The sequence below is a fragment of the Nuphar pumila genome, chromosome 4 (assembly GCF_984573655.1).
Source record: "Nuphar pumila chromosome 4, dmNupPumi1.hap1.1, whole genome shotgun sequence".
In the NCBI taxonomy this organism is placed as follows: Eukaryota; Viridiplantae; Streptophyta; class Magnoliopsida; order Nymphaeales; family Nymphaeaceae; genus Nuphar; species Nuphar pumila.
Genome location: NC_143252.1, coordinates 2,624,157 through 2,637,444, shown reverse-complemented (window position 1 = coordinate 2,637,444; position 13,288 = coordinate 2,624,157). Strand labels below are relative to the sequence as shown.

The 13,288-nt window shown below is 36.4% G+C and overlaps 1 protein-coding gene across 1 annotated transcript; it reads right to left on the bottom strand.

Annotated features, from left to right (window-relative positions):
- Positions 1-586: 586 nt before the first annotated feature.
- On the bottom strand, positions 587-11,748 carry LOC149839057 (uncharacterized). Its single transcript, XM_090002244.1, has 10 exons — positions 11,536-11,748; positions 10,826-10,848; positions 10,648-10,732; positions 10,315-10,524; positions 2,569-2,691; positions 2,437-2,494; positions 2,288-2,361; positions 2,084-2,172; positions 1,929-2,001; positions 587-987 (listed from the first exon to the last, which is right to left on the bottom strand). Exons 1-9 carry the CDS (start codon positions 11,629-11,631, stop codon positions 1,932-1,934), a joined length of 828 nt encoding a protein of 275 aa, XP_089858370.1. The 5' UTR covers positions 11,632-11,748; the 3' UTR covers positions 587-987; positions 1,929-1,931.
- Positions 11,749-13,288: the final 1,540 nt, after the last annotated feature.

Below are 13,288 nucleotides of genomic sequence, written 5' to 3'. Positions count from 1 at the left end.
GGTTTTGAACATCATGCAGATTTTAAAAAATTATAGGGTTTTCAAGAAATGCATCATTTTTGTCGTAAAATACAGACATTTTCCATATATTTTGTCATAGAGTTTAAATATATTTTGTCATAGAGTTTAAATAGTTGAAGGGTCGAGAAGCAAACAATAAGTATTAAATTCAAATGCTATTGTTTACAACTCTAAACAATGCATTTATTTTGTATACTAGCTAGTTTGAGTATGGCTCAGGGTGTTTAATGCTCAAATCTATTTCATTTTCAATCTAGAAAAGTGCATTTTTCACAAACGAGAGAACTCAAATTCAGCTCATTTCTCTGCCACGCCATGAGCTCAGCTCCTCTCCTCTCGCCACAAGAATGAGCTTGAACACCTTTTGTTCAGTTCATTCGACAAATTTCCAGCCCTAGACAAATCTCTCTCTCTCTCTCTCTCTCTCTCTCTCTCTCTCTCTGAGGTGAAGTGGCAGCAGTGGAGGTGATGATAGTGAGCACATGTGGATCTGACGGTTAGATATGAAGGTGGTGGTGGATCATATGACATGATTATGATGATTAAAGACAATGTCTTGGATTGCAAAGTACTAACCTATAAACAAAAGATGATTGTGATGATGTGATGATGATGATGATAATAGACAGAAATGACAAATCAGGGTGCCACTGTAAACATCCAAAACCAGCAAACCAGAAGGCAACAAACAAATCTACAACAATCGAGAAGCCTTGAAAAATATTTTTTCCCATATTCACTAATGCAATATTAAAATGCACCAATGACCACATGAACATCTAAACCGGATGCATTATGAGAAGCAGAGCAGCCGCCAATGAATACAGCAGTTAACAACGTTTGCCTGGTCTTGTTTCAAACATCAGTCCCCTGACTGCAGAGCATGTGTAACTTCAAGTGAGCATTTTGCTTCAGTCTGTGATTGTCCTTGTCGTTGATGTTCACCATCAACCAACTTCACTTACACTGCCCAAGCACATCACATGTCCAAGATTACAAAACTAAGCATCACAAGCAACCTTTTTCTTTTTCTTTGTTTTTAAATAATAATGAAAGAAATCATCCATGCAGGGCGGTTGAGGATGGATTCATGGGCAATGCCCCCTCAGGGAGCTTAACCATCCCTGATAGATGTAAACCTCCGGGTGTCCCACCCTGCTCACTGGGAGCATCTTTCATTCGCTTTAGCAAGCGATGCACACCCAAGGTATTGAACTCATGATGCCCTTCAACTTGGAGGGCCTTAAGCAGACCCACCTAGCCAACTGTATGGAACCCTCATAGGGATCACAAACAACTTAATATAGTGAATATAAGTCCGATGAAAAAGGAACAATCATAGTCTTGTACAAGAATGTGCCTTTGCACGTGCATGAGAGAGAGAGAGAGAGATATGCCGTGTTGGTGAATGGAGGTCGAGCAGCCGATGTATGGACCAGTATGAACCATATAGGTTTTCGATATTGCATTGCATGTTTCATAGATCAAACTTTACAGATGTGATTTCTACAGTTTATTTAGTAGAAAACATACACTAAATTAGAGATCTCTTATGTTTAACTTAAAGAACCTAATAACCAATGGCATGTATTGCACCAAAACTTTGCAATAACAGAAACTTTTTTTTATCAAAAAGATGTTTTCTAGTAAACAAGCAATAACAAACACATCTGTGAAATCAGATCAAGCAAAAAGGTCTGCAGCTATGACTTTTTGAAGTGGTTTATGCCAGTGCATGCTCAAATTCAGCAGGTCAAACCAATTACTCATATTTTTCAAAATGGAGAAATTTTGAAATATCGTGGTATTTTGCATTTAACATGGTTTTCTGCATGAATCATGACAATATAATAATATTTAGAAAACATTCAATATCTGTGAATACTAGAAAGGGATAGAGAGAGTACCAATCAAGAAGGCTTAGTCTTGCGACCTGTTTGAGATATTCGCTTTAGGTCTTGGACGCTTTTCCGCATCTCTCTGAAAATACTGAGTAAATTAGCAAACAAACAAATATATACATATGTATGTATGATAATAGAGGATCGTGGTAGAGTTACACCTTCGGTACAGATAGAAAATAATATAGAATATGGTTATCAGCATCAGACTCAATATAGAAAAAGCCAAGTAGACCACACTTGTTCGCCTCTGCATGTAAAAAGACAGCCTTTCAACATTTGATAGCTACTGAGTCAAAGTACACATGCAATGCATCCATAAGAATCATCTATAACAGAATATCAGATAGTTAAAAAGCTGTTACCCTGCCCCCTCTAGAGAAAGGTTTCTGTTGCCCGGTGCAAGTGTGAGCATCACAGAATTGCCGTAGAAAAAATTCTGCACGTAGTGCAGTTAAAAGTGAAAAGTGGAAACGATAACTCAAAACAAGCATATAGCAACTCAGTGAAGTACCATGAAGCCGACTTGCTGAACGACCCTCACTTACAGGAAAACAGTTATTAGCTAGGCTCTGCAATATGGGAAAAAAGGTTAGTAGCACGGTAATGTTGCTTCCCATAAATGAAAAAAAGTGTAGCTCAAAACCTCACAAAGATGCCGGTTTTTTGCAGCAGCAGCAGGATTACATTTAGTCTTTTGTAGCTTCGACTCACCAACCAGGTCACAGTGCAGTGCCCCACATAAATCTGCCAAGCAATGGCCCTGGCTCTGAATTTTGAAGAGCAATCACTTTTAATTGTTTATAAGGACCACTCCCACCACAAAAATAGTATTAAATCAAAGTCTAGAGAAATAATATGTCAATCAGTATTCTCAAGTTCTGGTCAATTGTCACATTGACATAAAGTCAAACTATTTAGCATCAGCACATGCTTCTCTTGTAACTAAAGTAAAAGCAGATCAACAACTCCCATCCCATCCCGCTGCTCCTATGAAAAGAAACAATCAAGTAGCTTAATAAATTGTTTCCAAAAAACATGAGGTTTCTCTCCGCAGGATATAATGCAATAGAAAATATTGTACTCAATGATGAATGTTTGCTTTTTGGAAACTGAATTCCTGCAGTATTAAGGGTGACTAACAATAAGTTGTCGACCATGATAAGATAACTGCACGTTTATTATTCAATTGAGTTGTAGTCCTCAGGACCTCAAGTGATGGTCCATAAAATGTTGTAAGATCAACATCAGATTAGCATCCTGGTAAAGTGATTACAACTTCACAGAACATGACAAAACAAAATTATGAAATGAACCACATCCTTTGGTGCTCTAAGCTACCTAAACATGAATATGTCTTAGTCATTCCAAGATATGCTTTCAACTTTTGAGAGGTAGATGCATTAATGAATATGTACACATCACAATACCCGTAAATCTCACGGGTGACAAATCTGATGAGGCATTACTACACCTACTTTCAACTTTGTCAAGTAGATGTATGAATAATGAATCCATACAAGTGCAAGCACACAAGCACAAAGTTCAAAAAATCATAGCCACAAATGTCATTGAGGGTGTGTTTGATTACCTCGGATCTCTGAGAAGAACTGAGGTTTAGTTGATCAAGGTGTGGGGCCCACACCTTGATCCAACCTCCTTACAAAAGGAGTATCTCAAAACAATGGGTTTGAGATCCCTGTTTTAGGCTAACCACCCCCCGCCCCCTCAAAACCGAGGTTTTCAAGCCCGATGGGGGAAAATAGGACTAGAGAACTTCGGATTAGAGACCCAAGGATCTCTACTTCAAAAACTTTCTTGGGATTTTCTTTCAAAAAGTGTTTTTTCTAGGGAAAATCTGGGATACAACAACAACAACTACTACTACTACTACGCCTTCATCCCAAAACAATTGGGGTCAGCGATATGAACCAAAAAAAGAAATTCATTTTGGGTCTTCCACATGAATCCTTTTCCTCCAATCATTTCTATCCAATGCCATGTCCTCGGTGAGGTTCAAAGCATTCATATCCTTTCCTATCATCTCCATCCAAGTTTTCCTAGGCCTACCCCGACCTCTTTTAACTAATATATTTTCCCATTTCTCCAACCTTCTAACGGGAGCATCATAAGGCCTTCGCCGAATATGTCCAAACCACCGTAAACGATTCTCTCGCAACTTATTTTCAATGGGTGCAACACCTACCTTCTTACGTATCTCCTCGTTCCGAATCTTATCTTTTATTGTATTTCCACACATCCATCTAAGCATCTGCATCTCAGCTACACTCATTTTTTGAATATGATGTCTCTTGGCAGCCCAACATTCCGTACCATATAGTAAAGCGGGTCTAATAGTCGTCCTATAAAACTTTCCCTTCAACCGCAATGGCATTCTACGATCGCACAGCACTCCAGTTGCACTTTTCCATTTCATCCACCCAACCTTTATCCTATGATTTACATCTCCATCAATTTCTTCATACTTTTGAATGATGGATCCTAAATATTTAAAATAATCATTCACCGGTATTTCTTGCTCACCAAGCTTCACTACACTCCCATCACTACTTCGTTGCTTACTAAACCGACATTCCATATATTCAGTCTTACTCTTACTCAACTTAAAACCTCTAGCTTCCAATGTCTGTCTCCATAATTCTAACTTAGCATTAACCTCAGCTCTAGACTCATCAATCAAAACAATATCATCAGCAAACAACATACACCACGGTACATTTTCTTGAATTGATCTCGTAAGCTCATCCATCACTATCGCAAAAAGGAAAGGGCTTAAAGCAGATCCTTGATGTAACCCAACCGTTATCGGAAAATTGCTTGTCGGGATGCTTTAAATAATTTAAAAATGCAAAAAAAAAATAAAAAGAATAAGAAATGATATGTTTTAACAGTACTTTTTATGAAAACATAAAAGAAACAATCACAAAAAAAGTTTTTTAAAATAAAATAAACAAAAAATCAGGAAACTATATATATTTTAAAAATATAAAGTTATTATCGTGATAATTTTGTTATAGCTCATAGCTTGAAAATATTGTGATACATATCCTTTAATATCGGCTGAGCTGTATTTATCGTAAATATCACAATATTCTTGATGAAATTTGTGCCTATGCAAAAGACAATTGCAGGCCAAAATTTTATACCCTTATAAGTGAACACAGCTCCCATGACCCATGTCAACCAGAAAAAAACCTTTTTGTTTTGACCCTCTTCTCAAAAGATAACTTTTTCATAACCTTTCAGTTAGAAGAAGATGTGTGCAAAAGCACCATTGAAGTCAATTCCTTGTTTCCTAGACGGATGCAAATGGGTCAGATCTAGGATGGAGGTTTTGCAATTTTTGGCTGTTCTGGATCTAACCGCATCCGACTCCCCCATGTATTTAGCTTTTATGGATCCAAACCATTTGCATCCCTATTCCTAGATGGGCACACAAAGATCTTGACTCAGTTCCCTAGCTTAATCCAACCTATGATATCTAAACATCAGAAGCTTTGATTATGAATTTTACTTCCAGTCAGCATGTGATCTGTTCAACAGAAGACAAAAATGACAAGTTATTCAAGAAGTAGGAGTTTTAATGACTTACAACAAGATTTTCAATGCCCAATTGGGAGACCCAATTCTGGCAATTGTTTACCAACTTCGCAAAGGCTTAAGAAATATATGGAGGTTCATGTCTTCTGAAGAGTTTCTTGTGTTCTTTAGAAGGAAGAGAAATTAATGGATAACAGAAAAAAGACTGGAAGAATGACTTGTTTTTTTGGGTAATCCAAGGGAACCCCCTCTCCATCATCGACCGTACATTGGCTGGTCTCTGGTTTGTAAAACCCTTGAGGTCCCCCTGCCCACTGGGGAGTACGCCCATCTTCGACCTTGTGGCAAAGGAATGGCTTGTTGAATTCTTAAGGCAAGATATTCTATGTGGGAAGAACCATACACTTGCAATCTTGATAATATAGTTGTATGCCAAAAAAAAGAAAAATCAAGATCGTATAAAATTCAATTAAATGAATTCAATTTAAAAAAAGATTTGCATCCGCATATATAATTGCCCCAAAGACTTGCATAAAGTTATGAATGCAAGTGATAAAAATATATGCAAAATTTTAATTAAGGCTATAACTTGCAATGCGTGCAAGTTGTGCTAACATAAACATTTTATTCCCTTGTACTTACATGCAACCGTCTTTTAAACTTGCACTTGTTGTGCAAATTATAATGAAAACACATTTTTTACTATGACTTGCTTGGTGCAGGTTAAATAATTAACCCCCAGTTGCACAATCTAGCAAGTTGTGGTAAACATTAAAAGATTCTCTTTTAACCATGACTTGTACTATGCAAGTTTTAAGTCTCACTTTAGCTTGCACAACCTGTGCAAGTTGGGGTAAAAGAAAAAGAAAAATGATTTTAACTGAAACTTGCACTATGCCAGTTGGGTAAAACATAAAAGGGTATTTTTACCATACTTGAACTACAAGGAAATTAACTTGCATGTTCTATGCAGTGCAAGCCCTAAAACTACTCATCACCCACCCATGTTCAAGCAGATGATACACGGAGTCTGAAAATAATTGAGCGGGAATCCTCCAGCCAAACTAACACCATGATGAAAGTTATTCCATCATAGGGTCATAAAGTTAGGGAATAAGCCTCCTACAACTGTATAAATATAGAAGCTACAGAGACATCAAATCAAGTGCAAAGTAGAATCTACTCAAGTGGCGTTTGTGCAGGGAGTTGAAAGTACAAGCATTCAGCCTATCCTCTTGCCTTCTTATTCTCCCCTTCTCTCTCTGTATCTTCTTTCTCTTCTCCCTATGTAAGTTCAAGCTCTCTAAGAATCAGAGGCCATTGTAAAGATGAGTGTTACATAAATCAAAGTTCAAGTTTTCCCACATCCCTTTGTTTGTGTTTAAAAAAATAAACAAAATCAGCAATGGTGCAGAAGAAGATACAACATTTTTCATGTCCAGATTCAATTATCTGCAAAACAACCACCTGCCATGTTCCCCATAATATCTACATTAGAGCATCAATTTGAGAATGCCTAGACCACAAATAAAAACTATATGTTGTTTTGAAAATTTGATATATTGAGCTAAGCTCTACTAGCCATAAGCTTCCAGAGTCTGGTAACCTTCAAGACCATTAGAGGCTAGGTTCTCCATTACCGAAAAGGAAGGGAAATGATGCACATGGTCTTGCTGAAGGTCGAGCAGCCACGATTCAAGGAAGATAACAAGAATAAAAAAAGATGCAATAGGATTAATGAAGAAAAGGACTCAATGATTACAGATAATCTTATGTTAAAAGATAAGTCTTACTTCAAGAATCAAATGAATATAAAGGAGTTATGGAATAATTTGAAGAATCTACATAATGATAGCACTCTTTCATATAGCCCATTTCTCTAAAAATAATTCTGTACAAAGTAAAAATTGAAAGAAGAAGCTCAATTACCAAATGACTAAATGCATTTGATATGAGTTAAAATTAATATAAAAAGACTAAATTTTACTTTTGTTGATGCTAGCATATTGGGCAATTATAAATCAAATGGTAGGACCTTTGTTACCATGAATATGGTCATGGGTGTATTGCTTATCAATGAACCTGAGGAAGAACTAGCCAGAGATCAAGTGGTGCCTTGATGATAGAGTCAAATCCAATAAAATAAAAAAAGGGACAAGATCTAAGTTTTTTAAGTGCAGGAATCGTAAGATCAGACTTACTCACATAGGAGATTGAATTTGTAAAACACAAAAATAAGAATCTCAAACTCAAATTTCAAGTTTAGACAGTGCTTCTCAATGTAAACCAAAAAGCTTCCTTGATAATAGTTATCTGTTTGATACATGGATTTGGAGTTTTTACTTCATTCCACATGAGACCTTATATATACTTATATGTGGCAATCAGAACAATGAACTCTACTGAGATGGGTCACACTAATATGCGTAAAATAGTGGGAGTTAAGTCATTCTTCAACACTATGCATGATTTCATTACATGTAGTACTACTACTGTCCTACACAATTAGACTGATGCAGAGATTTTCTATCAGTTGGAAACATGATGAAAATGGTCACAAAAAAGAAATCCAGCAAAATGTAGCAAAAAGGATCATATTGAAGAACCACTATCAACTTATTGGATACCTTAATTTGGAAAGGCATCTTTGCAGATATTGTCATAGGAGTTCATTCCAATTTAGCGGAGCAAGGCATCTTTGCAGATATTGTCATATGAGTTCATTCCAATTTAGCGGAGCATTTTTTTGCATAAGTATACAAGGCTTATGGTTGCTTCTTAATAGAAACTCATTAATCTAAGGTTGATTTTCTTTTGTCTATTGAATAGTTCATTCTAATATTTCAAAAGCCCATGCAAAGCATTTTTCTTAAATGTTTACCTTCTTTTACCAATGATTTCTCTAGAAAATAATGGTTGCGCATTCTTAAGGATATTTGATACTCTAGTTCTTCGTTACATTATGAATATCCTTGTTCTTCGCATATGGTCCTATTATCTCCATGTCACTTACAGTGTATGCTATAATGACCGCTTCATGCATATATGAAATCATTATAATTTACCAAAATATTTTTATAAGCAAAATCTACTTGATACTCATTCAATTGATCCATTATGTAACAATGCCAATATCACGAATTGCACATATCCATTTTTTGTAAAAAAAAAACTTTTTTTTGGTGCATCTGCATCATCATCCACAACTGGAAGGTTTTGTTTTCTTCTTTCACTTGGTTTGAAGTAGTCATACATGTGTCCTATGTACATTCTAACACTCCCCCTCAAATTCTCTATATGTCAAGGGTTTTAAGTTTCTGCTCCTATTAAAAAGTGCATTATATATGCCACATTTGCAAACTATTTTAAGGAAGGATTTTTTTTTTAGAAATTCATGTTATAACAATCTAGCTTTCCGATATGTAAATCTATGAAGGATGTTTGGTCTTAGGGTTCTTTTGCATAGGGTGCAACCTTTTCATTCAGCATAAGATAGCATAAACCACAGTCACTGTATAACCTTCAAAAAAGAGGCTACAACCTTGTAAGTAAATATCTGACATCATTATGTGCAAACCTGAGATGGAGAGATTGAGCCAAACTGCAGTATGTCTTTCATCCTATCTACCAAGATCGGTGTTTTTTATAATCTATCTATCTAGCATCATAGATGGCAAAGAAAAGGGAAAATGCCTGTAGGATATATAGAACTGGTGCATCAAAAACTGCATATTGGCATATTTGGATCAAGAGATTTGAAATAATTTAGGTCTCATATGAAGCTGCCACGTCTCCTTAAGGGTGTGAGAAATAGAAATTGATTTAAAGTGGCATTTCTGTAATTTGTGTAATTTCTATTGCATTTTGCATATATTTCCTATATCTGTAATTTACAGCACGTAGCAGGGATATAATCATATGCCCCTTGAAGTTGAATGTCTCAAGATGGATGAGGTTGTGACTCTCACAACTCAAGGTGAGATTTAAGTTTTTTTTCCTCCTCTTTTCTTCCTTTATTTTCTGTTTATTGTTCTGCAGCATGTACAACATAATAACACAAAATTCTTGTAATTAAGAAAACATTTTTGACATTATATCAGAGTGGGAGACTCTTAAAGCAAGGCACTATCAAAACACAATATTCTTTCCTCAATAATCACACATTTTCTCCATTTCTTTTGTCTTTCTTGTCTTTAAACATTTTCTTTCATCTTTTGAATTTTCTTTCTACCTCTTCATTTTCTTTTCCTTCTTATTCTCCTCTTCGTTGTCTTCTTTAACTTCCTTTGATAAACTTTTGTTTTAAACTCTGAAAGCAATTCCTGGTCATCATCAAATCTAAAACTGAACTTGTTCCAGATCAGATCATAGTACATTACAGCAGCCCATTCTCCAAAGAAGAGAGAGAGAGAGAGAACATAGCATATATGATACTTTAGTAAGTTGAATCACTTGTAAAAGTCAACTTCCAGTCAGAAAGATCATAGCTTGCACTCTAGTCTTCAAAAGCAATGTGATAGTAGTCTGCAAAGCTTATAAATCACTCATAGGTTACAAAAGAAAAGCCTTCAGTTTTATCAGTTTCTACCATGTGATCAACAAATTCAATAAAAAAATTTAAATAAGCAATAAAATCATGAATAGCACAAACAGGATACAGTAGCAAAGTAAGGCATATGCATACTTCAGCATATTGAAGTATTTGTTATCACTCATAACTTACAAAAGGAAAGCCTTCAGTTTTATCAGACACGTTCAATAAAAAAATTTAAGCAAGCAACAAAATCATGAATAGCATGAGAAGGATGCAGTAGCAAAGTAAGGCATATACATCATTCAGCAGATTGAAGTGCCTGTTATCGAAATGCAGGTCAAGGTATCCTTCTGTAAGAAATCTTTTCTTACAGTAACCACAACGCCACTCATTTACATCAACATGAACTTTATGTTGCTCCTCATCTCTGAACATATCATTGTCAGGATGAAGCCTGCAATTAGTTGATATATGGTACTTCTCTTGCTCCACAAAGGGCATCAAATACTGAACCAAGCAAATACAAAGTTTTAAACATTTAACTAATGATGATGGCTTATCACCAGTAGAGTTTCCAATGGACCAAAATTCAAAACCAACTAGAATATGTGTACAACAAACAGAGAGCACCTCCTCAATTATGTTCCTTGCAGCCCTGCTCCTTTCTCTAGAGCAATGTACTTCATGGTGCTGTACAGTCTCTTGCTTAAGTGACCTGAAAAAAACATCCATTTGGAACTTTATATTAATATCGATCTTTTTCACATGAATCATGCAATAATACCAAGGATTCTGGTGACCACAATACCTGGCAATGGTAGTTTGAGTCTCCTGATAAATACAGAACCAATAAAAAAAAACATTAGGATCGTCTGACGAGAAGGATATACAATCCCAAATATCAAAATACATCTGAAAATCGGCCTCAAAATAAAAAACGAAAATTTTAATGAAGCTAGTGCACCAGTGAAACCAATTAAAGCTTCTGAACAACAAATATTCGCATACATCCCAATAGAAAAGTACGAGCTTCTGAATATTAGAGAAACCGGGGAAGTGAAAACACATCACGGGCACGAAGTTTTTTTCGGATTTCCAGCGACACCATCTTTCTCGATTTAGTTAATACATGAAATACAAGACAAACAAAGGCAATTCCCTCTCGTTCACTTTCCTATTCCGAAAATTACAAGCAGAAAATCGAATGTACAAAAACGAAATCTCCCAAGATTCAAGGTGAGAAGAGGAATCGAAATTTTGTCACTCCATCCAATCCATACAAGTAGTACCGCTTCAAATGTTTGAAATTCAGTGAAAAAAGAAGAAAACCCACTTGAAAATCTTCCATGGAAAAGCTGAAACCAGCTTCGTTTCATGGGTATTCCTCATATTTGACGGGCATACAGAGAAACAAACAGGAGACCGAAGAATTACAAGAATTCCTGAGATCAATAGGATTAACCACAATCATAAACACTACCAACTATCAAGAAATACAAGAGATGATGAAAAAGATACCTGGTGATCGTGGGAATGGAAAGATTGCCCTTCCCCAAAAGATTTATCAAGAAGAAGAAGAAGAAGGAAGAAGATTGATGTTTGGAACATCCCCATGTTCCAAAACTCCAAAATAAAGGTGGGGAAAGTGCCTCGAAGCCAAGCCCCTCTTGTATAGCTGAGCTGCTCTGCTCAATGCACAAGGCCCAACAAATCTTCCCTTCTGGGGAAGACGATGCTCGTAAGATCTTGGCAGTCTTTTAGGAAGGCCGAGTTGGTTCTGTCAACGGGTCGGACCCAAGAGGGATCCAGGTACGCCATGGTACGGATCCTTCCTTAAAATCTTGTGCGGGCACAGATGTAAACGGGTCAGATTCGGGTAGTGTAGGCATTTTTTCTAAATTCCACCTAATCTGACATTACTTCCGATTAGGAGCTGGATTTAGATTTGAATAAAAAAGCCAAGCTGAAGGCTCACGATCGAATCTCGCTGGCGCATAAGGGCTGCCCTTATTTTACCATGATTGAGGCCTTGTAAGGCTGGGTAGTCGTGTCCTCGACCGAGAGTTTTAGCTTGCAGAGGCAAGCGCAGCAAGTGACCCGGTTTTCATTGAGGGTTTTCCTTAGACACATGAAAAAAAAGCCATATGGATATGGCTAGATTAAATAGCTAGAATAATACATCTTTTTACATGTATTGCTTACTTGAAGAAAAGATACTTTTCAAATTGGTAAGTCCTAACCATAGATTTATAGTTGTTAATAGAGGACCCAGGTACGATTATAGAGATATTAGTATGGGTAGGGATACACAACGAACTGAGCCTGCCCAGGCTCGCCCGTGCCTGTAAATGAGGGGGTGCTAAGATATGATCCTAAGAATGCTGTTGAAGCAGGTGTTGAACAGGAGTGGTTGCTCCTATTCCGACTGATATCACCTATTTTCTAGTACTTGTATCAAAAATTGAAAAAACATTAAACGAAAGAGAGAATGAAGATTTTATTATCTTTCCAATGCCACCATAATAATAGTGATTTGACCAGCTATTGGAGAGAGAAGCTTTCAGTGATGCAGACTGGTCGACTGCTTCACAAAACAAAAAACAAAACTTCTACCGAATTTTTGGTCAGCAAAAACACACTCTTAGAGAGACTTTCCGATCCAACTCAAAACGGGACATATCTAAATCTAATTTTCAATGAGCAAAAAAGCATGAAATCGAGTGCTTTTGGTGAAAAACGGTTACCAAAATAACTATTTTTTACTGCTCATTCTATTTCCAGAGACTATAATTACAGAATCTGAAGATGGTTTAGACGTACTCGTCTTCTTTCCAATGAGCCTAAGAATGCGAAAAACAAACTTATAACCAAGGAGATACGAGTCAATCACCATGACAAGGTTTGACAAGATAAAATACAGAAAACAGGATTTAGATTCGAGGTGGATCTAAATACAAAAAGCATGAAAAGAAAGAAAACTATGAAACTACTAACCTCACAACGTTCTTAGATTGAGTGAGTGGTCTTATCGCGATCGTCATTTTGTCCCCAGGTTTGAAATGCAAAAACGAGGGTTTTACACTTAAAAGATGTTTTGTAAAAAGTAAACCTGAAATAAATTCAGACATTGAGAGGGTGTAGAGAACATTATTCAAGGTAAAGAGTTTTTTCTCCTCCATAGAGCAAGGATCACTCGAACCAAGAATCCTCGATCTTTATTTTAGAAAAACAACATTATAAAGTTTTGTACTTTCATATAAGAGACCTAAAA

What these genes read in the sequence shown, in the direction of transcription:
- LOC149839057 (XM_090002244.1), bottom strand. Translation starts at nt 11,631, where the DNA reads ATGGGGATGTTCCAAACATCAATCTTCTTCCTTCTTCTTCTTCTTCTT. An exon ending in CAAGGAACATAATTGAGGAG is followed by an intron (nt 10,525 to 10,647) that starts GTGCTCTCTGTT and finishes TGCTTGGTTCAG; the next exon opens with TATTTGATGCCCTTTGTGGA. An exon ending in TTCAGCAAGTCGGCTTCATG is followed by an intron (nt 2,362 to 2,436) that starts GTACTTCACTGA and finishes CACTACGTGCAG; the next exon opens with AATTTTTTCTACGGCAATTC.